At 45.2% G+C, this 25,593-nt stretch overlaps 3 protein-coding genes across 4 annotated transcripts; 2 read left to right on the forward strand and 1 right to left on the reverse strand.

Annotated features, from left to right (window-relative positions):
* The first annotated feature begins 1,590 nt into the window (after window positions 1-1,590).
* Window positions 1,591-4,886, forward strand: LOC101875077 (kelch-like protein 24). The gene is made up of 3 exons (XM_005141498.4): window positions 1,591-2,539; window positions 3,379-3,790; window positions 4,574-4,886. Exons 1-3 carry the CDS (start codon window positions 1,618-1,620, stop codon window positions 4,884-4,886), a joined length of 1,647 nt encoding a protein of 548 aa, XP_005141555.2. The 5' UTR covers window positions 1,591-1,617.
* A 1,618-nt stretch (window positions 4,887-6,504) lies between these two features.
* On the reverse strand, window positions 6,505-8,957 carry LSM7 (LSM7 homolog, U6 small nuclear RNA and mRNA degradation associated). Its single transcript, XM_005141497.4, has 4 exons — window positions 8,888-8,957; window positions 8,568-8,658; window positions 7,190-7,261; window positions 6,505-7,035 (listed from the first exon to the last, which is right to left on the reverse strand). The coding sequence occupies exons 1-4, from the start codon at window positions 8,954-8,956 to the stop codon at window positions 6,893-6,895; spliced, it is 375 nt and encodes a 124-aa protein (XP_005141554.2). The 5' UTR covers window position 8,957; the 3' UTR covers window positions 6,505-6,892.
* Window positions 8,958-9,022: 65 nt separating this feature from the next.
* SPPL2B (signal peptide peptidase like 2B) lies at window positions 9,023-21,239 on the forward strand. 2 transcript variants are annotated; one of them, XM_031042320.2, is made up of 15 exons: window positions 9,023-9,177; window positions 12,280-12,399; window positions 13,196-13,378; window positions 14,046-14,135; window positions 14,500-14,639; window positions 15,194-15,336; window positions 15,926-16,022; window positions 16,179-16,295; window positions 16,670-16,751; window positions 17,435-17,509; window positions 17,616-17,678; window positions 18,137-18,236; window positions 19,139-19,216; window positions 19,371-19,599; window positions 20,375-20,466. In XM_031042320.2, the coding sequence occupies exons 1-14, from the start codon at window positions 9,088-9,090 to the stop codon at window positions 19,550-19,552; spliced, it is 1,560 nt and encodes a 519-aa protein (XP_030898180.1). In that variant the 5' UTR covers window positions 9,023-9,087; the 3' UTR covers window positions 19,553-19,599; window positions 20,375-20,466. The 2 variants fall into 2 exon arrangements, with proteins under 2 accessions (XP_030898180.1, XP_012986243.3); XM_013130789.3 differs by having other exon boundaries at window positions 9,024-9,177; window positions 19,371-19,531; window positions 20,375-21,239.
* The last annotated feature ends 4,354 nt before the right edge of the window (window positions 21,240-25,593 follow it).

Consider the following 25,593-nt stretch of genomic DNA (forward strand, 5'->3'; position numbering starts at 1 on the left):
GGAGTGTCTGGGCTCTTTTGTGCTTTAACCAGCAGGAGGTAACCTGCCTTGGTCGCACCTTACTGGTGGATGTGTGACAAGACACATGCAGCATGCACAGTGAGGAGGCTGCATACCCAGGACATGCAGCCACATTGGGCTATGCCAACAGAGAACACCTCATTTGGTTTCAACTAGGTGAAGATGTGTTGGGTCCTGGAACAAGGGACACCTTGGGGCACCCCTAGACCTAGGGGCAGGTTCCTTGGTACTGCCAAGGCAGTGGCAAGTCCAAGACTGCAGTACTGGGGAGATGCTTTGGACTTGCAAGAACAGGAGGACAGGAGATGAATGTTTGTTTTTCATAGAATCATGGAATGGGTTTGGTTGGAAAGGACCTTAAGACCACCCAGTTCCAACCTCTTGCCACGAGCAGGGACACCTCACACTAGGCCATGTCACCCAAGGACTGCAGGGGGGTCTCATGAGACATGACCATAAACCCATTGGTTAAGAGGTTTTGCAGAAACCTCTTGAGGAGGTACAGGAGGGGACCTCAAGGATGCTCTGGATTCAGATAGCACTATTCTGCTTGAGTCTTGCTGCATGGGTTCTTTGCGATAAGGGGCATTGTTCAAGGTCACTGTGCAAACTCTCTGTGTAATAGCTTGGTCTAAACACTTTGGACAAGTTCACTGTGTGGAGTCGGTGAGCTGCTGCTTGTACTGACTGCTTATTTAGTGCATTGAGATTGAGGATGATCGAAGACGTGACAGCCATCTAGCTTTGAACGGGAGCTCATTCCTTCCCCCATCTCTTACTAAAAGCACACAGTTACATACATACAAAATACTGCCAGCATTCTGGAATTTAATCTTAAACTTGAACTAATGAATGATGTGGCTTTGGGGAAATCAGTGGGTTTGTTCCCAGGAAGTCTCAAGCTTTCCTATGGTTTTGATTTGCAGAAGTGAGAAGTATTGTAATGGATATGTGTAGGCAGATAGGGCCTGGCAGCCGGAAGATATCGTGCTGTACAGAAAGATAAGATCCCTCTCCAGGTAGCCAATAGCATTTAGGTGATGATACCAGTTTTACGATGCAAGCAGACAGAAATGACATCCTAAACCTAGGCTATATAACACCATGTTCTCTCTCAATAAACACCATTTGCCGTCCACCACATTGGTGTCTGTGAGCATTTGGACCGAGTGACCCAAGGGGGGGGCCGTGACGCTGTTCCTGAACCAGGTCCTCACGCCTCTCGAAGGCAACAGATATGGGTTCAAGGTTCCTCTACTGCTTCTTGGTGTTTAGTCAGTGTTTGAAGCAATTTTGGTTGTTCCTCCTTTTTCCTCCTCATCCTCCAGGCTCTTTGCTTGGCTGATTCACTGAGGCAGGTGCCAGTTAAAAGTGTGGGATTTTGGTTACACAGCTCTGCTGCTATTGCTGCTCTGAAAGCAGCAGGAAAGACTGAAGAGCGAAGCAGGAGGGGAGAAACCATACCTTATTTTTAGCACAAGATTGCCTTATCTTGTATTTACCCTGTTGGGGAGGGGTGGGGGGGGGGATAATGTTTCCAGAGACCTCCCAGAGGCAAAGGCTGAGTTAATTTTAACTGCCTGGCAGTCAAGAAGCATGGAGCCTGCACAAGAACCGGAGGAGCTGGGACCTCAGACAGAAGCGGCTGCAGACACAGTTCTGGAGGTGGGAGGGAGCCTGTTCCAGGTCAGCCGCAGGGCCCTGTCCACCCACAGCCCTTACTTCGAAGCCATGTTTTTCGGGGGAGCACGAGAGAGCTCTGAGCACCACATCGTGATCAGAGGGGTTGAGGCTGTGCCCTTCCGGGCACTGCTCGAGTTCACTCGCACAGCACAGGTGCTCATAGAGCAGGAAACCGTCACCAGCTTGCTGGAAGCAGCTGATTTCTTCCAGTTTGACAGAGTGAAACTGTTGTGTGAGAAGTTCCTGGAGAGGGAGCTGCACGTTTCCAACTGCCTGGGCCTCATGAGCTACTCACAGCAGTTTGCCTTCATAGAGCTGTACACCTCTGCCGTGAACGTGGCGCTCACTCACTGGGGGGACGTGATGTGCCAGGAGGAATTCAAGGCGCTGCCCAAAGCCTCACTGCTGCAGCTGCTGCAGAGCGACGAGCTCTTTGTTCCCCGGGAAGATGTGGTTTTTGACAGTGTGATGAGCTGGGTCCTGGAGGACCCGGCCACGAGAGAGGAGGATTTCCTGGAGCTCATTGGCCACGTCAGGGTCACCTTTCTGAGCCTCTCCTTCCTCGACTGCCTGGTGAAGCACCGCAAGCGCTCCGGGGAGGCAGACACCTTCTCCAGCCTCATCAAGAAGTTAGACCTGTGTCCTCCACCCAGCTGGCAGAGCACAGAGCTGCGTCCTCGTGCAGGCCGGAGCTATGACACCCTCTATGTGCTGGGAGGGAAGCACGACAAGGACCAGCAAGAACTGTTTCTCTTTCACCCTAAAACGGGGACCTGGCAGGCTTGTTCTCCACTGCAGCGCAGGAACCTCACCCAGTATGCAGTGGCAGCAGTAGGTAACTCCCAGAGAAGTGGGATTCAGTAAATGCAGACAGAACTTGAGGCTCAAAGCCCCAGGTGCAGGGAATTAAGTTGCTTTTCCTGTAGATCTCTGCTGTTCAGCATTGCTAAAACCTCACTCATATTTGTGCTTATATCCAGTCAAAGAATGGTTTTGTTCTCCTTAGTCCTGGGAGCACGTTAGACAAGGGTGAATATTGCTTTTCGGTTAGCAGAAACTGTTGAACCAGTGTCATGAAATGGTTTGGGTTGGAAGAGACCTTAAGACCATCCAGTTCCAACCCCCTGCCACAGGCAGGGATACCTCCCACTAGAGCAGCTTGCTCCGAGCACCCTTCCATGGAAGAGCTTCTTCCTAATACATTTCCTCCATTAGCTTTACCTGCAGTGAGTCCAATGACTTCACTGAAGGGATGTTTTCTGGCCCTCTCTTTCATGGTGGTTTTGACACACGGTGACTTCCAATTTATAGTTGCTATGAACTTAAACTTGCCATGGATTTTGTGAAATCTTCATGCTTGATGACTTCCAAGGCAGCTCAGGGCTGTGCCTTCCCTTACCTAGTGCTGGTGATGGTGCCATTTCAAGTGGGAGTCTGGATATCAGATCCCAAGAGGTTCTTTGCAGGCAGTGTTTGCATGATGCTGTTGAAGAGCAGCAGCAGACTCGGGAGCACACTTCCTGCAAGGACTCCAATACTGCAAACTGATAGGAAGTGCAGTCATTCTCTCTCCTCATCTTGCACCTCACTGCTACAGCCCAGGGAGAGATGAGAGCTCTTGGGAACCATTTTTAGCCTTCCTGTAATAGATACTTTTCCCTGTTGTCTTTCCAGGGAGCTTCCTGTTTGTGACAGGAGGATATTTCCGGGATGAGTTTGTATGGTACAGTGTGGATTGGGTTCTTACCTACAACTGCTTGGACAATAGCTGGCTGGAAGGCCCTGCCATGAAGAAGTCCCGCAACAGCCATTGTGCAGTAGGAGCAGGGCTCTACCTGTATGTGCTCGGAGGGAGCACAGATGAAGGGATAATCCCAGCAGTGGAGCGCATGGCTTTGGTGGACTCCGAGTGGGAAAGCATGAGTCCTATGGCTCAGCCTGTGGAGAGGGGAGATGCGGTCAGCATGGGAACCAGGATCTACGTGGTCTGTGGCCTGGATGAAAATGGCCATGTCTATGATGGAGTGCAGCGGCTGAACACGGAGACAGACAGCTGGGATGTCATCTCATTCTCCCCGCTTCCAAGGTAAGAGAGAACCTTCTGGGGCCTGGCAGGAACGGAGAGGTTCTAGTGCTGGTCCTGCTCCAAGAGGAGAAATGCAGAAGTCCACCACCACCTGGATGGATTCTTGTCATGGTTTGAGCAGTAGCAGTCATTTTTTCTCCTTCTTGTAACTGGTGCAGTCTGTGTTTTGACTTCTGGGCTGGGAACAGATGCTTGATAGTGAACATGTTTTGAGGGTGTTTTTGTTCAAGGCTTTTTCTGAGCACCTGCTCTGCCAGGGAGGAGGGGAGGCCGGGAGGAAGGAGAGACAGGACACCTGACCCAGGCTAGCCAATGAGGTATTCCATACCATAGCACGTCATACCCAGGATGCAACTGGGAGAGGGCCAAAAGGGGTGGAGCACGGGGGGGAGATGGAGGAGGGAGCACACGGTGCTCGGCTGGGCAGGGGGGGGTGAGTTATGGGTTGGTGGCTCGTGGGGTGTTGTATTCCTTTCGCTTGTTATTGGCTTTATCATTATTATTTGTAGTAGTGATGGCAGTAGTGATTTGTGTTGTGCCTTAGCAATTAAACCGTTCTTATCTCAACCCGTGGGGGCTACATTCTTTGGATTCTCCTTCCTAACTCTCCAGGAGTTGGGGGAGCAAAGAGGGGGGAAGTGAGTGAGAGTACTGTGAGGATTTGGTTTAAACCATGACAATTCTCCATTAAACGGGACTCATGATTTGAGGACCACGGTCACACTGAGTGCTTCAGGGCCAGCTGTTTCTGTTGATTCTGATCAAGGGTTTCTTCCCTCCCAGATATGATCTCTGCATCACCTCACTAAATGGTGCTCTATACACCATAGGAGGAGGAGCTTTTCGATTCGATGTGGAGACAGATGAATGGACCCAGGTAGATGAGGAATGCCTGACCCACAAGTTCTTCATGGGATGCAGCACTGTGAATGGACGAATTTATCTCCTTGGACAGAGGAAGGGGAACGGTGCCCTTCCCATTGTGGTCCTCTTTGATCCCTACACTGATATGTGCCAGGTCATCGATAACAAACTCCCTTGTCCCCTTCCTATTAATGGATGTGTTTCTGTAAGAAGATTTGATACCTGGGCATGAGCCAGGCCAGATCCAGCCTGACCAGGAAGAAAAAGTCCTGTGCTTTCCAGCTGATGGGAGTCAGATTGTGTCAGGTTTGGGCTAAGGAATGATTTAATTTGGAGAACAGCTCTGTTCCTTCATAACTGGCTTTATTTTTGGTACCTGGCAAGTGAACCTGAAGCAAAAGTTCCTGGAGCTGTTGTGTCTACACAAAGATGGCATCATTGAAGAGGGGTCAGTGGTGGCATGGTACGTAAATGCCTCAGGGCCCGTGCTAAATAAAGGGCTACTGCGACCTTGACCCTCTGTGGTGCTCTGTCCGTTGAACACCTTGGAGGGGCAGAAAAGTCACTGCATCAGTGCTGGAAAATAGTGTAGGAGTGAAGTGATAAACGTGTGTCAAGAGAACCTTCAGGAGGATGGATGAGCTCTTAGTGCTGTAGCACACAGCAAACAGATTCCAAGCAGCCACTGCAGTGGAGCCATACCCAGTGACAGCATCATTTCAGCCTGAAATAAGCAAGCTTCCCAGCTTATATGATTATGGCTAAAATTACCTTTCTTCCAGGCTGGAAAGCCCTGTTCTGGATTTATGTATCTGACAAGGGCCTGTAGGGACAGGCCAAGGGGAATGGCTTGAACCTGCCCGAGGGGAGACTGAGCTGAGCTCTGAGGCAGAAGCTGTTCCCTGTGAGGGTGCTGAGGCGCTGGCACAGGGTGCCCAGAGAAGTTGTGGCTGCCCCATCCCTGCAGGGCTCAAGGCCAGGTTGGACACAGGGGCTTGGAGCAGCTGCTCCAGTGGAAGGGGTCCCTGCCCCTGGTTGGAGCTGGAGGAGCTTGAAGGTCCCTTCCAACCCAAACCAGGCTGTGCACCTATGACCTCCTCTACTCAGCACTCTTTAAATACCCACTAGACAAGGGACCAGATGCTGCCATCTCTCATTGATTTCCTGTCTCAGAGGGGTGCATAGGTTCTGACATGGTCCCTCCTAATTCTGCTGTCTTCATGGCGCTCCTGAGCAAATGTGACTGGATTTACAGCTGAGGAAGACTGCAGTGTCAGGTGTAGAGCACCTTTTCAGACTAAAGCCCAGACATTTAGGAACAGATTCAGTTGTATTTATTTATTAAAAAAAATCCTCAAATCTTGTTATTTCTTCAGTATAAAAGAAATAAAAATGTTCACTTACAAATCGAGTTCCAACAAGCAGAACCACATGTGGATAGCCACAATATAAAAATATGCAGTATATCCAGACACTGCCTACAACCGAACATTAGAATCTTATTCTTCCGCTAGAATTCCCAGGATCAGATAGGTACTTCCATAAGGTTCATGTCCTTCAGCCAAGAACCATCCTAATAGTCCAGTCCTTCTGTAGAAATGTGGGAGCTTTCTGATGCACAGATCCCAGCCCCAAGGCCTGAAACAAGTGCTAGAAAAGCTCTTCTTAGCTACAAAGCCTGTGAAGGTGATGACAAGGTACTATACAAAACCAGTTGTTTTCCTGCACATGGGGCAAGCAGGCAAAAGAGACTGAACTGAACAGCAGGAAGACCGTAGCAGATTGCTTCTTAGCTGAGTACTGCTCTCTAAGAGGAAGAAAACCATGTTCTAATTAATTTAGGCTGTAGATTAGCTTAAATACATTTTAATGTATTTAAAAATGTAAAGGATATAACCGATATTCAGCGCATTCTTTACTAATTTTATGTGGGTGCTCCAAAACTCACAAGATCAAGAGGGCCTCAGATAATTCCATGACAATATGTGGCCCCCTGGCAGCTCTGAACAGTGTAAGTTACACATTTACTGGGAGGGGGGAAATCAGAACATACTTCTTACATGTCATGCCCCATCCTTGCATCATTTATGGCAAGCCACAAACATAACAATTGACCATTCTTTCACACTAACAAATCCACATTTAAACCCCTTCCCCAACTCAGGAAGCTTCTCAACACACTGGTAAGTTTTCTCTGATGATCTGCACCCTCGAAGTCATCAGAGACAATCCAAAGCACTAGCCATCTTGCTGCTGAATGAAAGGGTTTGGAATAGCTTCCATCCCATCCTGTGGGCAAATAAGAACCACAGAAGTCCCTCTGCAGACCACAAGTCCCAGCTGACGTGTGTCTTCTGTTAATTTGTACTGATCATCTGGATCTGAAAAGCAGAGATCCACAGTTCAAATGGCAGCATAAGGAAAAGAAACCAAATTCCAGCAACTTCAAAAGGCACTCACAGAGCTGTGGGAGTTCTGTGATGAAAATGACTTTGGGGAGGGGAAGGAGCTTTATACAGGTTGCAGGTTATTTACCTCGCATGTATTCAATGGTACCATCCAGCACAAGGTTCAGAAGAGGGTCAAATCCTTTCAAGACACCACTTGCTATGGAAGCCCACACATAAAACAAAGATGAGAGACCAGAATCAGGTATACAGCAACACAAAACTGCATAAAGAGCAGGTTCAGCTCTCTAGTGCTGTTCTTCAACCAAGGTTATGAAGCAAACGTGACCACTGCCAGGAAACAAGTGTCCTCTTTAGCAAAGTGCCAATGCAGGGGCACCCTGTTTGTGTGGTCAACTGGAACTCACAAGGGGTTTTAACCAATGCTGCATAATGCTCTTCAAAACACACTTTGTGCACACAGAGGAGTTCACTGAGTAAGACCACACAGAACAAGCTCCCAATATGACAAATACCTTTTGATTACCACTAACAGCCCAACTCAAACACAACATTTACGATCCCAGGTGTCAGATGAACATCATGAAAGAACCTGGTGTGAATTGTCTGAGAAGAAAACCTAAGCCAAGGGGTTCAATGGAATTGAGAACTACCCCAAAACCACCTAACAAAGAAAACCCCACCACTCCCAAACCCACTTTTGGGGGTAACACAGTAACTATTGTCTGCTTATCAATAAGGAGGACAAGTAAGCCTCAGGAGCCAGGGGAGTTTTAACATGACTTTAACAGCCTGCTGCCAGCTTTGAGACAAACAAGTGGTGTGCAGATGGCACTGCCAGCTGCAAACCATGGCCAACTGCCCATACACAGCAAGGGAGGAGATGGAGCAATGGTGACAGAAGAGCCTTGGAAGTGATGAGGCTTGGGGAAATGTATTGAAACAAGGATGAAGTTTACTGGGGGATGCTGAGGCGCTGGCACAGAGAAGCTGTGGCTGCCCCATCGCTGGCAGTGCTCAAGGCTGGACTGGAGCAAACTGCTCCAGTGGAAGGGGTCCCTGCCTGTGGCAGGGGTTGGAGCTGGAGAAGCCTGAAGGTCCCTTCCAGCCCAAAGCAGGCTGGGATGCTATGGACTCCAAGCACATTTAGCATGTTGAGAGATGAAAGGGATAACAGGCGAGTTAATTGTAGCACCCGTAAGTCTTTCTTCGCTGCTTTAAGTGCACCCTTGCAGTGTGGAAAGAACAGCTAAGAGAAATATGACAGCTGAAGACAATTAATGAGATGAAAGAAAGGTACAGGAATGAAACACTGCGATAAAGCTGCAGCCTGGGGTTAATGGCAAGGTTCAAATAGAGAAGCTTTTACCCCCGTAACAGCAAATAATGACAAATAAAGCCCACCGATGGCCTTTCCTTACAAGAAAGGAACGGGACCACTCGGAAAACGAGGGAAAGCCCCATACGCTCCACGCTGCCGAGGCGCACGCCTCACCCCGCCTCACCTTCTCTCCCACCTTGGAACTTCACCCGGATCGTTTTATCGATATACTTGGAGAGATCCAAAATGCTCTCCTTCTTCTTCTTCTCTTTGTCCTAAAAGACAGGAGCAAAAGCAACCTGAGGGAAGAGCCCTTCCCGCTCGCTCTCCCGACACCCGCTCCCACACAGAACCCCCACCACGCTCCGTTCTATCATGCTGGCTTTAACACGGGTACAGAAACGGCGAAGGGCCGGGCCCGGCAGCACCCCCGGCCGCGACCCCCGGGCCCGGCCACCCTGAGGTAACCGAGCCGGGCCCCGAAGCCCCCCACAACCTCCTCACCGCCATCTTACTCCCACCGCCACCGCCGCCACTCGCCATTTCATTCGCCGCTGCCAGAAGTGACGTCATAACCCGGCGAAGCCCATTGGCCAAGGACGAACGCGGGGCGGGGCTTCCGGGACGGGTTGCTGGGTTACACTGTGCGGAAGGGGCTCGGCCCAGTCCGAAACAAAGCGGGCGGCGGAGGGGTGGTGCTTGCGATGGCGGCGAGCGGGCTCCGGTTGTGGGGCTGGCTGTGGGGTTGGCTGCGGGTCTGGCTGCTTCTGGAGCTCCTGCAGCTGCTGCCTCAGGTGAGCTCTGGGGGAACCGTGACGGACAAAGCCGGGTGCGGGCCCGACCCTGGCCCTGCGGCCCTGGCGGGGTCTGTGTGGCTGGAGGCCTCGGGGGGCGGGCGGTGTGAGGGGCGCCTGTGGTGGGCAGGAACAGCGCTGCCCGCGGCAGGAGGGTGCTGGAGGGGGGGAATGGGCGAGGGGAGGCCGCTTGTGCTGGTGGAAGGAAGACGGCTTCAGCCTGTGTTTGTGCGCTTTCTGCGGGCTAGCAACGGGTTTATGTAACACGGAGGCACAGAATGGCTTGGGCTGGAAGAGACCAGTTCCAATCCCTGCCTTTTCCATGAGCAGCACCAATCTGATGATCTCTCCTCCAAAGCACCCGGCTCCCTGTGTCTGTTAAATCTCTGTGAGGTTCAGGTGCCTTAATCGTTCGATAAAGCTAATGAAAGCAGGAAAAACGTATGGGGCATGCGGGTGAGTTTGGGACAGAGGAAGGGACAAGATTGAGCCGTTGGGTTGGCTCGGTCACTCACACCGCAGCCTCTTGAATGTGGGTGAGCTGAATTCCTCCTCTCCATCGCCTTCCATGTTTTACCTTGCAAACCCCAGAACTGAGCCCTGTGAATTCACCAATGTCACCAAAAACGTCACTCAGCAAAAAAACCCAAGGGAGCGTTTTGCAGTTTTAATGTATTAAATGAGCCGTGGAAGGGTCTGCTGAGGTTCAGAGCAAACAAGGGTGTTCTAATGCCACCGTTAGATTGGCTTGGTTCCCTGGTAAGTTGTGCTTTACACTTGTGTTGTGTGAAAACCTTCTGCAGCTTTATATAAAGCACTTTGCTACCTGTTAATTGTGCAGCAGTCTCCATAAGGCTGCGATTCTTACTGAGTTTCAGCTTTGCAGAGGTCTTGCTGGTGCCAGGACACTATTGTCTGTATGGATGCCTGGTTGGTGAGATATTCCCCTTATTCATGCAGGGGAAGTGGGTAATTCCCTGATTAACTGGGAGATGTTAATTCTCTTATTTGAGGCTTGGAAGCCCATTCCCATTGAAGCTTGTTGCAGTGCTTACATTATTATATATTGTAAGAAGTCAGTATCCTAAAACCGTATTGTCACAAGAGCTGCTGTTTTCTGAATGCCTTTTGGGATTGTAGGAGCATGGTACAGGGTCTGCACAGATCACATTTCCTGACGGGTTAATGTAGTTTGTGGAATGAACTCAAGGAGCTAAGAGCCATCAGAAGCGTTGCCAGTATCCCAAGGCATCAGCTGTATTGTTTCGAACTTACTTTTGTTCTCTGCTACCTGGTGCCTTACAGAGAAACAAAACTGGAGGCATCAGAGCTCTGTGGTACTGAAACAAGAACCTCTGCTGCCTGCTGAGGTGGGAGGATAAGAACAATCTTGTCGTGGTCGGACTTCAGAAATAGGCTTAGATGCTAAGTGGGAATCACTTTGTAACAGTGTCTGTTAATCCACATTCTCCAAGGACTCCATTCTCTGCACACCCTCTTCAGCTTTTAGCCCTGCTCATATCCCCTTTAATTCCTCTCATCCTTGATTTCATCACTTGGCTTTGGGCATACAAGAACACAGAGCTTCTGAAATGGTTTGAGCATTTCACATTAAGAACCTTTCACTCCCTTAATACTTCTTTAAAGAACATCCATTAAGTTGCTCAGAAAGCCTAGTTGGGTATGGCTGTCCCCAGTGTTCCATTTGAGATTATTACTGAGTCCCAGTGGTGGTTATTGAAATGGAAATGTAGCAACACACCCTGTACTTATTCCCTTGGTTTAAAGATCTTTAGTTTGTATCTTAGAAATGTAACACTTTTAGCTGTGTAGATTGATTGTTTCTCAAATGCATAAAAGTGTTGGATCACAGGGAGCTGCTCCTGCGAAGCTGCCTGAAGAGTTTGGATGCAGTTTGGATACACGGGATATTCAAAGCCGAGCTACTGAGAGTTTGTTTGTTTAAGCCCAGTCAGATCCTGTAACAAGAAGCAGGAAATGCTTTTCTCTTGGTCTTTTGCCTGGGTCTGTATTTTGATCTCTGTAGGTTGTTACTCTTGGAAAATTCAAGGTGATGATAATAACGGATTCTTTTTTGCTATGCATTCCTTTTGGTGGGAGGGTTTTAGGTGCTCTGAATAAATAGCTGAGATAGGAGTTAAAAAGTCTGCCTTGGCAAGTAGTTGGGTTTTGCTAAATATGTTTTCTCCTTATCACATATGCACAATAGTATCTCGTACCTTGGAAACTTGCACTTTGCTTAAGTGGCTTCAATCGGCACTGAAATAAACTGTGTCACGGGCTATGCTGAGCACACTTCAACACCAGTGGAATGTGTTTTAGAGCACTTAATGAGCACTAGTGTCCAAAAAGTGTCTCCTCAGGGTGCAGAATAACTTCTGTGTACTGAGGTTTGAAATAAAGAGGGAGAAATGAGAGTGATTGGTTCTTTGAATGTGTTTTTGAGCAAGACACAACTTTGGTGCTGCCTGCAGTCATCTTCAGCATCTTGTTTCTAAGCTCCTGCCTGGAGAAACAAATGTGTAAGATGTAGCTGTCAGAGTGTAACTGTATCATTATCAACTCATTAGCCTGTTTAGTTCATGAATGTTAAACTATATGTTGTCAGATTAGTCTGTCACAACTTTGTCTCATTCGAAAGCAGTAGTGGTTAGGGATATTGCGTTGTGTTTCTCTCCAGAGCAAGGTGTCATCAGTTCTGATAAGCACAGGGCAGGACTGCAGGTCTCTTATCTGTTCTGCAGTAATGCAGTTTCTTACTATTGCTCTGGTTATATACTTCCATGCACCATTGTAGCTGGATTGTTTGGGGGGGGAGTTGAACTTGTTTTCTTATAGACATCCAGTGAGGCTTCATTTGATTCTTAAACCAGTCAGTGGGTACATGGAATCTGCATAATGTATCTGTACTTGTTTGAAGTATGATAGAAATAAGACCAGATTCCACTGTACTCCCTGCACAGATTTTGTAGAATCTTTTTTCTTTCAGATACAAAGCAGGGCAGTCAGCAGCAGTGCACCCATCACTCCATCACTTCTATTTCATGTGATCTTGTTGGGTATCTTTTGCTATGTTTTCAGGTGTCCTCTGAGTATGGGATGGTACGTGTCCTTTCAGGGGAGCGAGGCAGCAAAGGCAAAGACTACTGTATCCTCTTCAACTCTCAGTGGGCCCATTTGCCACAGGATCTGAGTAAAGCTGTAAGTACCTGGCCAAGCAGAAGAACTGGGTCAGAAATGCCTTTGGTACAGGGAAATTTCTAACATCTAACTTGAATTGTTACAATTTGAAATAACTTCTTTGTTTGCTCTACTCAGAAGATATTTCTGTCTATTAAGATCACCCTAGGCAGTGCTACGATGGCAGTATTCTTTTCTACACAGCATGTCAATAGCTATTCCTGGTTCAAAACAAAAATCTTCCTATTGTACAATGTGACCAGTTAAATGAGAATGGCACTTAGCTGTTTTTGGAAAGGAGGTTTTGTATGAGGAGATGCCTCTATAACTGACTACTGATGTAAGAGTCGAGCTGTTAGTAGCTCCAAGCTGATTCAAAAGCTGCAGTCGCCAACCTGGACATGCTTTTGCACTTTACCCCAGCCTGTGTTTGTGTTTCTAGCTGTCCATACCTCTACATCCTCTCAGCCTGCAAATCAGTGCCCCCCTAGCAATTACAGCACTTTGCTGTACTCCTCCTACATCCTGGATGCATGCATCAGAACAGCAGCAATGCTGAAGAAAACAAACGCACGTGCATGAACCCAAAACTTATTACCAGCAAAATTCTGTACAATAAGTTGAAGCAAGTCAGAACCATGTGCAATAGAGAGGCCAGCACTGGGTTTAGCTTTCAGGTTTCTTAGAGTACGCCATTACTCCCTTACTTGAAAGTTCAAAATTGTCCTTTAGAAACTCTGTGGTTTCTGCTATTGTCTTCTTTTATAATCTTATTTTATATATATATATGCATTTAATTATTCTTTTTTCTTTTCAGTCACTCTTGGAACTGCGGAATCAGACAGCATCTGTTTTGTGTTCTTCTTCTGATGTACCTCGTGGGGGATTTAATTATCAAATCCCCATGGTGATGCGAGGGAATTGCGCCTTCTATGAGAAAGTGAGGCTTGCTCAGATAAATGGAGCTCATGGGCTGCTGATTGTTAGTAAGGAGAGACTGGTAAGCTTCCTTCTGTCTTTCCCACATTGCTGATCCTGCTCTGATGTTAGATACTGTCTTGTCTTCAGTGCTCGTTGCTGGTATTTGATGCTTCTCTTTCAAATAAATAATATATGTGTTTATGCATGTACATACATTGCACAGCTGTGCATGGAAATAATCAATCCATCTGGGAGAATGAGGAGGAGGTACTCATTTAAGTAGGAAACACTGCATAGAGCCTGTGTCAAGTCAAGGGCTCAGAATTATCCTAGTCATGTGAAATACTGGAATCAAAGAAGGAGGTTGGCTTATTGATTCATGCTACTACCTTGAGTGAGAGCTAGATCACAGTGAATCCAATGTTTTAGATTCAGCTGGAGCATCACCACTGTGTGTTTTGTAATATTAGTGGATTTGAATACTCCAGTCAATACTAGGTGCACACATCAGTCATAAAGTCTGATATGCAAATGATATTGCTTGAAGTTTGTTTGCTGCTGTTACAGTCTTTACCAAGTTACGTTTTAGTGGAAGCAGGCATGCATTTTTACTTTGAGTTTTTGCTGTCGTTGTGTTCCTTTCTGGAATATTTCCCAAATTAATAGAAATAGAATTTGTAACTTTAACCTTTTGGAAGCAGTAGAAGAAATTAATATATTCCTACCTGGACTGAACTGTCTTTCAGGTTCCTCCTGGGGGCAACAGGAGTCAATATGAAGAGATTGATATTCCTGTGGCTCTGCTCAGCTATGATGATATGTTAGATATTCACAAGGTAAACTTGATACTACATTCTCTGGTTTGTATTATCTCATTTAAATAAGTCACTCAACAGTTTTTGAAGTCCATCTGAAGAGCTTTGAATCTGTAGACTGCTGTAATAATGTAGATTGTATTATTATGTTGAAAATATATATTGAAATCCCACATCTCTTGGGAGGCTATTTCTCATCTTCAGAATGAAATTGAAATGGAGCCTGGTGCTGGAAATGAACATCACTATTAGTACAGCAAATAGATTACTCTTATGTAGTTCTAATAAAACCTGATTCTGAGGTTTCTTAGTGAAAACTAGCTAACTGAACCTTTGCTAAGGTAACTTTCTGGAAGTGGTTCATAACTTCTACTTACCTCTGCAGAATTTTGGCCCCTATGTGAAAGGGGCACTGTATGCACCAAAGGAGCCTGTGCTGGACTACAACATAGTGATTATATTTGTCATGGCTGTCGGGACTGTTGCAATTGGAGGCTACTGGGCAGGAAGCAGAGACGTTAAAAGGTGAGTCCCTGGACTGGAGTAAGTTTTCCTGTGTCTTTCCCAGAAGAAAAGAATGTGGTATTTATCTAAGATCAATTGGTAGCTCTGCAATGAGGTTTGGAGACCAAAGGATGACAGCGATGGCTAATACATGCTATGTGTGTTATGAGTCTTGGATTGAAAGCTTCTGGTTATTTTTTGCCAGTGAGGGGAGGTCACCTGTGCCACCCTGATTTCTAACATTTGTTTTATATGCACAACCTGACTTGAGGATTTCTTCTAAAGTCAGCAAATTATTCTGCAGTATTTCAGGTTTCTGTTGAGTTCTTAGTGAATGAAAAATAGCGCTGTTGATAAACTAATGCAGTGCTTACTGGTTTGTGCATCACATCATAGCTGATGTTCATACATCCATGTGAAACGTGGAGTTTCACTGACTTGAGTGGAAATCAGTGCACAGGCATTGGTGCCGTGTCATGTTTTTCAGCCCCATGTTGTTCTCACTGACGGTTCAGTGCCCTTCCCCGTTTTGTTGCGGAAGAAATAAACTGATTATAGTTGTGTTACTCTTTCAGGCGGTCCATGGAGCACAAACGTGATGATGGCACAGAGAAACATGACGATGAAACAACTGATGTGACTCTCATAATGATCTGCGTGTTTGTAGTGATGTGCTGCTCAATGCTGATCCTCCTTTATTTCTTCTATGACCACTTAGGTACTTTTAAAGTTGTATTTGTACTGATACATCTTCAATATCACTTCTTTGATATTTTATCAAAGGTATTCTCAAACCTACACTGGTCTTTATGTTATTGTTCAATTTGAGGTTAAGTAATGGGATCCAGGATCAATTTTTTTATTGTTATAAAGATAAGTTTCTACTGATTACTTATTAAATTGATTGACAAAAGCACTTGAGAGTTTAATGCACTGGAACTTCCATCATATTGCTAAGGAAGTTATCAAAGATGCATCTCATCTGTATTAATTCATTCTGCTGAGTGATTTTAAGAGTTACCTTATGATGCTCATGTATACTCATAATGAGAAGAGAAACCCTTGATATGTTGAAGTGGCTATTGCATAAAGTACACCTGAGTAAAATAAGCTAGAATTAGAGCCTTAAAAAGCGTAGATCTAATTAACAGTCATTTCAAGGCTCTGAATTTAACTTTTCCTAGTGACATGTAAGCTCTGTTTCTCATTCAGGCCTTTTGATTTGTCTGTTCTTTATTCAGCCAGCATATGGCAAAAAAGCATCTCTTACCTTATCCTACTTGAACTTACTCCTTTTTCTTTCCCAGTCTACGTTATCATAGGAATATTCTGCCTGGCTGCATCAATTGGTCTTTACAGTTGTCTGTCACCCTTTGTAAGAAGGTTCCCCTTGGGAAAGTGTAGGTATGTAGCAACTTCTGCATTTTTAATGGGCAGAATTAATTTTATATAATGCTGGGGAGCTGTGGGATTTACAAGGTGGTTTCAAACTTCACAATGTTTCTGAAGGAGGAGGGGAACTGCATAAACAACTGCAGCTTTGGTGTGTTTCATTTTCAGAATCCCAGACAACAAGTTGCCTTATTTCCACAAGCGGCCACAGGTCCGGATGTTGCTGCTGGCAGTGTTTTGTATCTCTGTCAGTGTAGTCTGGGGAGTCTTCAGAAACGAAGATCAGTAAGTGTATACTTTAGTATCTGTGCTAGAAATCATAGTATGCTTTATAGTATAAGTAACTGACATCCCCAGAAGCCTAAACTTGGCCATGCTGTAGAGTGATAAGAAAGAAATTAGACACTTGGGCAGAAATTCTCATTGGAAAATTTCACTAAAGCCTAGATAGCCAATATCCTCACTGCTCTCCCCTCCCCTACCATTCATTTAATTGTAGGAGGTACTCGGGTTGATCAGGCTTAACTTCCCATTTGTGAATCCATGCTGACAACAAGGATGTTAATAGTTTTTTGTGCAAGTAGGTCCTTAGTGAGGACAAGGTTTGGTCTGGTTTTCCTGCTGCTTCTTGCGAAAATGTTACTCTTTTCTCTTTTTAGGTGGGCCTGGGCTCTGCAAGATGCTTTAGGAATTGCTTTCTGTCTTTATATGTTGAAAACGATTCGCCTGTCTACATTTAAGGTATAAAAGTTAAATGCAGAAAGAGGTTGTTTGCCTGTATATAGTTCAACAGAGGAGTTGCTTATAATGAAGTATATTGGTTTGGAAATGCACTTCCATTCACATGTGGTTTGGAAAAGAGTGAAGTAATGACTAAAATGTAGACCAGTAAGTGCTATGTGATTGTTATGCATGGAGTCCTGTACTGCTGAGCACCAGTAAATCACACACCACACACTCACTTGTGGGGTTTCGGGGAAGCTTGTTGTTTGGGGTTGGTTTTTGTTGGGTGTTGGGATGGTTTTTTTGTTCTCAAATTTGACACACAAAAAGCATCATTCTGGTACCTTTTTCAAATCTTCCAGAACTTACTCACTATCCTAAGATAAAAATCAGAATTGGTCATTTAGTTGCCCCTTAGGCAGCTCTTTAAACTGGGTTTCAAGTCATCCTCAGCTATAGGTTTGTTTCCCTGTACAAACTGGCTAAAGGAACATGGATACTGTTCCAAGCTATGACCTTCTTTTCTGTGGTGCATGCAAGACCCAGTTCTTCCATCTAAAACATTTAGGAATGAAGAAAAATAGCTTGCTCACTTGGTTTTGTTAGCTTTTTGCCTTGAATAGTCTGAAGTTGCTGATTGTTTCTTTGCTGTTTATGGTTGCATCTGATGTCAATACCAAGTACCTTGTATCTTCCTTCAGGACTGTACCTTGCTCCTCGTGGTTCTTTTTGTGTATGATGTATTCTTCGTATTTATCACACCTTTTCTAACAAAGGTAAGTGAAGTACTTCTCTAATGCCTGCTGCTCGCAGTGTTCCTAAATGATCCCAGACCTGCTGAGTGAAGTGCTGATTTCCAATTTCCCCTATTTTTCCCTTTAGTCTGGAGAGAGTCTAATGGTGGAGGTGGCTGCAGGTCCAGCTGATTCTACCACTCAGGAAAAGGTAATGCATGTAGACTGAAAGCGTGGCACTAATTTCCAGCTATTACACTTGCAACTTCTCTAGAATTGAAAGGCCACAAAGCTGAAAGGAAGATGCCAGTTTGAAAAGAATTTCATGTGGAAATAAGCACTCCTGAGCTCCCTGGAAATCTGTACCAAACACAGGGGGGCAAATCAGGCTTTTAGTGGTTCATCAGAGCAGCTTTGGTCTCCTTGGGTTGTTTTAGGAAAGTATTTCATTATTTGTACCTGAAATCAGTTTTGTTAATTGTTGTCAGTAGCATTAAGAAAATATTTTAAGCGAGGAAATAAAATTCAGAGAATCTGTAATGTACAAAAAAGAGACATTTGCTCTATTTTGAAGTCTGCAGTTTCACTACAACAGAAGCAAATGCTGGTAGGTGGTGCCAGTACGTAGAGGAAACAGCTTTTCATAAGGCATCTGTCTCTCATTCCTAGCTCCCCATGGTCCTGAAGGTTCCACGCCTGAGCTTGTCACCCTTGGCTCTGTGTGACAGGCCCTTCTCTATTCTAGGATTTGGAGACATTTTAGTTCCAGGTATTTCTTACTGAGCATGTGAACAATTTGACTTGTTGCACTGTGATACTAGTTTATACGTCTTGTACTTCTGCTTCAGATGGGCAGTTTGGTTTGACTACTGCACTAGTCACCTTTTCCCATAGCAAATTCAATGCACATCGATCTTCTGGTTCAATTTCACATGCAGTGATGCCAAGTAATGTAGAGAAATCTCCAGAGTTGGTTTAGCAATTAATTTTGTAGTATAAAACCTATTAGTAGTATGGTGATAGAGGAAATGATTTGTCCATTTGGCCAGGATTTGGGTACATGCATACCTGACCACCCAAAGTGTCATCATTTTGTTAGTCACGCAACATCCAGAGTTTCTACCATGTCCTCTCAACTTTGGCTTTAGGTAGTATGTAGAGGCATGCCTGGCATCACTTCAGGTGAAAACGAGTTTGCACCTTCTGGCTTTCACTTTTTTTTTCTGTGAAATCAGTTATTTTTGTGTGGTTTTGGGGAAATATGAACTGTGTCATCCCTGGTTGGGTCTCCTCTGACCTGCAATAGGCATAGACATTAACCATAAGTTTCTCCTGTCTTTACTAGGAGCTGGAAGGGATGAGCTTAATCTTATTCTTGTTAACACGATTTTACAACTGTTTATTAGAAATGGGCTGATGTTTTGTATTTAGGTTCTGTGTATTTGTCGATCTTAATGTCATTATTAGAGTGCTTCTGTTACACTGGGCTACTCTTCTGGAGGCTCTGCAGCCTCCTGCATGATGCTCTCATAACACTTAAAACACTGGGGTGCCCAAGTAAGGCTTGGGGGGGGGGAAATCATAGAAGTTCCTAGATAATTTGGTGGTTTTGTGTATCTTAAAGCCATGAATGGGTTGAAAGCATGTTGTAATTGTTCTTTCCTTTCCCAGGCGTACTGGTAGCCTATTGCCATAGATTTGATATCCAGGTGCAGTCATCCAGAGTGTATTTTGTAGCCTGCACCGTAGGTATGTAAAAAAGTGACTGAAAAAATACTGGAGATATTGTTTTATATATTACTTGAACCAAGTTCCTGTTAGGATGCTCCTGTAGCTCATTATTTAGTTCTTGAGCAAAGCTGTATCTGAATAACGGGGTTTTGCTGGTTTTATTTCCCTTCAGCATACGGCATAGGCCTCCTTATGACCTTTGTTGCCTTGGCAATGATGCAGATGGGACAACCTGCTCTCCTCTACCTGGTGCCCTGTACTCTCTTCACAAGCTTTGCTGTGGCTTTTTGGAGAAAGGAGCTTGGAATGTTCTGGAGGGGCAGCGGCTTTGCGGTGAATACCAGTTTGATATGAGTGTCTTCAAGAAATACTAATATTATAAAAACCTAACTAGACTTAAAGTTGAGTAAAATATTGCAGTATTATCAAACCAACCCAAAGATTATTGTTTTGCTTGATTCTTTGCCCTTTTTTTTACATATTTTTATTTGCCTCAGGAAGGTTTTATTTAATGTTTGTGGCCACTTAAACTGATTAGTGAGAAGTAAAGTAGATCTCGTCTCTCCTTCTGGATTGGGACAGAATTTTACTCATTTAATTTACATTGAAGTTATTATTAAATATTAAAATAATGATTTCTGTTATTAAACACATCCTTAAAATATTTGTCTTCTGCTTATGCAGGTAGAAATCTAGTTCAATATAGTAAATTATCACCTTGTTTCACTGGGGGCAGAAGTGAAATCAATTTGATTCCAAAAAGAGTCATTTCCATTGGGATGCATAACTCTAGGTTCTTAATAACTACTTGAAGGGCAAATCTATCAAGCTAGAGGTTCCCCCCACAGTCACATTTATTTTGTTATTCAACTATTTATGATAAACTTCACAACTTTCCTCTATTGTTGTGCATTGAGAGTATAGATGTGGGGAAAACCAGAGTGCGGCCGAGTGCCAAAGTGCTCTTTGCCTCTTCCTGTGTAATCAGCAGGGAATAATCAAGCAGAAAGCAATTAAAACACATTTCTGGAAGAAAATGGGATAACTATGAATGTGTCCACAATGATAACAGAGATGATGGACCTTTAATCTTTGTCTTGTACAACCATCACTCCTGATACCTGGGCACAGTAATTCTTGCTTTCCATCCTTCTGACTGTGATCTTCCATTTACAGAAAGACCTACCTCAGCCTTCCTTGGTGGAGCTACCCAAAGACAGCAATATACCACCAGCCTCTCAACAAGACAGGGAGCAAATGATCAATCCCACCCTCTGTGTGAAGGAGCTGCAAAGCCCCACCTCAGCTGCAGAGGAACTGGCTGATACCACCTCAAAGAGGGACCAGACAGAAATTCCTATTCCACAGAGTAAGGAGGAACCAGCTGATGAGAATACGGACAACGGTGAATGCTAAGGTGTAAATGCAGAGCAAATGCAGCTGGAATAAACAGTGGGATAAGAACTCCTTTTCCCTCACAAGCATATCCATATAAAACCAGTATGTATTTAGGACTGGTTTAGTAGTGTTTGTGTTCATTGGGGAACCTCACTGGGAGTCTGATCATTGAATCCAACAAGGAATGATCTGCCTCCAGCTTCGGTACATCTATACAATTTGAACATCCTTCTGAAATATGGTGCTCTACAAGGGTTCTGATGTATGGATTTCAATGCTCATTTTATTAGGGAATGCCTTTGACCGTTCCATTTTCTCTATAGCAAGGTAGTATTTACAGGTTGATTTACACAGTACTCTGTGCTTGTGTGGCTATTTTGCTGCTTTAGCATAGTGTAGGTTCACACAGAGGAAAAGCATTGAACAAGTCTGTTACAATGCTTAATTGAGAGAAACATGATAGGGTGTTGAGGGGTTTTTTAGCACTTTCCCCATTGTCACCTTTGCTTTTTCCCTACTTGTCAAAACCATTGATATAAGGGAATGCTTTAGTATAAACTCATTCAGGAAATGCAGAGAATGGTTTAATTACCAGCCTCTGAAAGGATTTATACTACCATGGTGCATTAAATGCATCTCTTAACATTTTTGTCTTTGTCTTTTACTCCAGATACCTGGGTTGGTTACTAGTTTAGTTTAACAGGCAGGATGAATGGAGCTACAGGAAGCTTTCTAAGCACTTGTGTGAACTCTAGGGACTCTTCTGATAATAGAATCACAGAATCATGGAATAAACCAGGTTGGAAAAGACCTTTAAGATCATCAGGTCTAGCCTTTACCCCAGGACTAAACCATGTCACTAAGGGCCTTGTCTACATGGTTTGTGAACATTTCCAGGGACACTGGAAGCCAAAGCATATTAGGAATATTTAATGTTGCAGGAGTAAAACAAGGCAAATAGGTAAGAAAATAGGTAGCAGTACTATACTAAGCTTAACAGGCAGTATTTTTGTTGGGAAAACGTTAAAGCAGTGGAAGTTCCAATGTTTGGGGGTTTGAGCTACTGCTTGTTACTCATTTGAGGGATGGATTCTGGTTCTGAAGAAAAGCATCTGGTGATTTTATTCCCAAGGGAGCACATACAGTGCTATAGTCGGTTGTGATTTTAAAGCTTGCTTGCTCCTCAATAACTGCCTCAGTCATGCTTTGTCCCAAGAGTAGCCAAAGCATGACCTGTCAGGCTCTGGAATGAGGCTGTGAGCTAACCTGTTCTTTTGCACCTGTTGCTATGTGACATTGGGAAGGACTAAATTGGTGAATTTAAACCTTTTTGGGATGCATCTGGTCTTATTTTATACACCTGAAATTGGGCATTTTCCTGTATAACATGATGGAGTCTTGGTACATACAGAGGGATGATACGAGTTGCAGATTATTTGTTCCGTCCAAGGACATTTGGTTTTATCAAAGGTGCCTGGTCTGTTCTACACTGAAGTTACAATCCCAGAGAGCCTCAAACACTTCCTATTAAAACTGAAAGAGAAATCTGAAGTATTCTAGGATCCTAGAATGACATGGAAGATAGGCTCTGAAGAGTCTATCTCATTTATGAAAGTATTATGATAGTGACGTGATCAGAGGTGATGCTTTTAAATTGGAAGTCTCCATTGGCATGTTGAGTTGGATTCTCTTGTGATGTCTGGCTGTTAAGTTTCTACCATTGTCTTTTTCGCTAGGTCTTCCAAAACTTCACCCTGGGCTTTTTTGGATGGCACCTTCTGTTTCTGCTTTGTGTTGGGTTGATCCTGTCCTTTTTCTAGAATGCAAATGGTAAAAACCACATTTATGGCTTCAGAGTTTGAGCAGCTTCTGCTTAAACCTTCAAGCCCTGATGCTAAGTTCATTCAGTGGTGAATATCTTGAAAGCTTCCTGAGTCCAAAGGCCTGCACTACATCTGATCTCCCACTCGCCCAGTGGAAGACAGTTTTTCAGTCTCACAGAATCCCAGAATCCTGAGGGTTGGAAGGGACCTCAAAAGATCATCCAGTCCAACCCCCCTGCAAGAGCAGGGTAACCTAGAGTACATCACACAGGAACTTGTCCAGGCGGGCCTTGAATATCTCCACAACCCCCCTGGGCAACCTGTTCCAGTGCTCTGGCACTCTCACAGTAAAGGAGTTCTTCCTGATGTTAACGTGGAACCTCCTATGCTCCAGTTTACACCCATTGCCCCTTGTCCTACCACTGGATATCACTGAAAAAAGCCTAGCTCCATCATCCTGACACCCACCCTTTACATATCTGTAAACCCTGATGAGGTCACCCCTCAGTCTCCTCCAAGCTAAAGAGACCCAGCTCCCTCAGCCTCATAAGGGAGCTGTTCCGCTCCCTTCATCATCTTTGTGGCTCAGTGCTGGACTCTTTCAAGCAATTCCCTGTCCTTCTTGAACTGAGGGGCCCAGAACTGGACGCAATATTCCAGATGCAGCCTCACCAAGGCAGAGTAGAGGGGGAGGAGAACCTCTCTTGCCCTACTAACCACCCCCTTTCTAATGCACCCTAGGATGCCATTTGCCTTCCTGGCCACAAGGGCACATTGCTGGCTCATGGTCATCCTCCTATCCACCAGGACCCCCAGGTCCCTTTCCCCTTCACTCCTTTCCAGCAGGTCAACCCCCAACCTGTACTGGTACATGGGGTTGTTCTTCCCCAGATGCAAGACTCTACACTTGCCCTTGTTGAATTTCATCAAGTTTCTCCCTGCCCAACTCTCCAGCCTGTCCAGGTCTCGCTGGATGGCAACACAGCCTTCTGGTGTGTCAGCCACTGCTCCCAGTTCAGTGTCATCAGTGAACTTGCTGAGGGTACACTCGGTTCCCTCATCCAGGTTGTCGATGAAAATATGAAACAGCACTGGTCCCAGCACCGACCCCTGAGGGACTCCACTGGTCACAGACCTGCAGCTGGATTCTGCCCCATTGACCACAACTCTCTGCCTTCTTCCTTTCAACCAGTTCTTGATCCACCTCACTACCTGATCGTCAAGCCCACACTTTCTTAGCTTATCTATGAGAATGCTGTGGGAGACAGTATCAAATGCCTTACTGAAATCAAGAAAAACCACATCTACCGCTCTACCATCATCCCTCCACTGAGTCACTTCCTCATAGAAGGCTACAAGGTTGGTCAAACATGGCTTCCCTGTAGGCAGATAGGGCCTGGTGGCTGGAAGATATCGTGCTGTACGGAAAGATAAGACCCCTCTCCAGGTAGCCAATAGCGTTTAGGTGATGATACCAGTTTTACGATGCAAGCAGACAGAAATGACATCCTAAACCTAGGCTATATAACACCATGTTCTCTCTCAATAAACGCCATTTGCCGTCCACCACATTGGTGTCTGTGAGCATTTGGACCGAGTGACCCAAGGGGCGGCCGTGGTGCTGTTCCTGAACCAGGTCATCGCCTCTTGAAGGCAACACTTCCCCCTCATAAAACCATGTTGGCTGTTCTTAATAACCCCCTCATCTCCTCTTTAGTGGACTATGTTACTCTTGCCAGCAGTAATCTGAACCAATTACTACTAATAAAAGCAACAGAGACATTGTACTGAAACCTTCAGCCAGCTGGATTATGCCTTACTTTAAGCCATTGTATAAGTATGTATATTAAACTGAGAAACCAATATTGTGTTTAAATAATGAACTTGACAAAGAGCAAGAAAACAAGTTTAGAGACTTGACTCAAAGATGTGGGTTTCTTGTCTTGATTGTCTTTCAGTCATAATGTAACTTGGAATAGCTTTTTATATACCTAAAAGCCAGTAGCTTTCTAATGGTGAAGTATTAAGTTTTATCATCAACTTGAACGTGTGTTTTAACATTTGTTCTCTCATATGCTGTGGGGTGGGTTAGGAAAGACTTCCAGTTGTTTAGAACTGAATTAAAATAGAAGAATGGGTGACATTTAACTTGTAGGTATTTAACAGCTGCTTTATTCCCATTGTGTTCTAGGTAGGTCTGCTTGGAGCACTGTGCTTCACCTTATGGTTCTGGGAGTTTCACATGTAGTTTTAAGTATGATTTTAGTTATTCAATGAGGAAAAACTGCATTGAGGAGCTATTGGTGTATCTCCAGTTAAAGTCTAAACTAGTACTGAGTTACATGCTGACTATTGCACCAGTGTGGCTGTGACTGTTTGGACCCTGATCCTGGGCAGTTCAATCACTTCCATCAAAAACCAAGGCCGTGCATTTTGTCTTTTAAAAGCCTCCCTGATCAGCTTAATGTAAAACTTAATGTTCTGTAGGAAACTTGAAGGTACATTCAGTGCAGCTGACTGATTTCATTTAATGATTGTAACATAGGATCCCAGCCTGGGTTGGGTCGAAGGGACCTTAAAGCTCCTCCAGCTCCAACCCCTGCCACGGGCAGGGACCCCTTCCACTGGAGCAGCTGCTCCAAGCCCCTGTGTCCAACCTGGTCTTGAGCACTGCCAGGGATGGGGCAGCCACAGCTTCTCTGGGCACCCTGTGCCAGCACCTCAGCACCCTCCCAGGGAAGAGCTTGTGCCTCAGAGCTCAGCTCAGTCTCCCCTCGGGCAGGTTCAAGCCATTCCCCTTGGCCTGTCCCTACAGGCCCTTGTCCCAAGCCCCTCTCCAGGTTTCCTGCAGCCCCTTTAGGCACTGAAGCTGCTCTCAGGTCTCCCCTTCAGGAGCCTTCTCTTGTCCAGGCTGCCCCAGCCCAGCTCTCTCAGCCTGGCTCCAGAGCAGAGCTGCTCCAGCCCTCGCAGCATCTGATGTTCATCCCCCAAGAAACTTGAATGAAAATGCTAAAAGTAATGATGCTGATGCTCAAAGTCAGGTCAGTGCAGTTCTTGGTTACATCTCTCATATACTAAGCCTTTAGTGAACTTTCTTAATCCCATAATAAGGATTCTATTCCTAAAAACTTGGATGGATTCAGGGGAAGCACTTTTTTGAGTCAAAAGCCCCGA

The sequence above is a fragment of the Melopsittacus undulatus genome, chromosome 19 (assembly GCF_012275295.1).
Source record: "Melopsittacus undulatus isolate bMelUnd1 chromosome 19, bMelUnd1.mat.Z, whole genome shotgun sequence".
In the NCBI taxonomy this organism is placed as follows: Eukaryota; Metazoa; Chordata; class Aves; order Psittaciformes; family Psittaculidae; genus Melopsittacus; species Melopsittacus undulatus.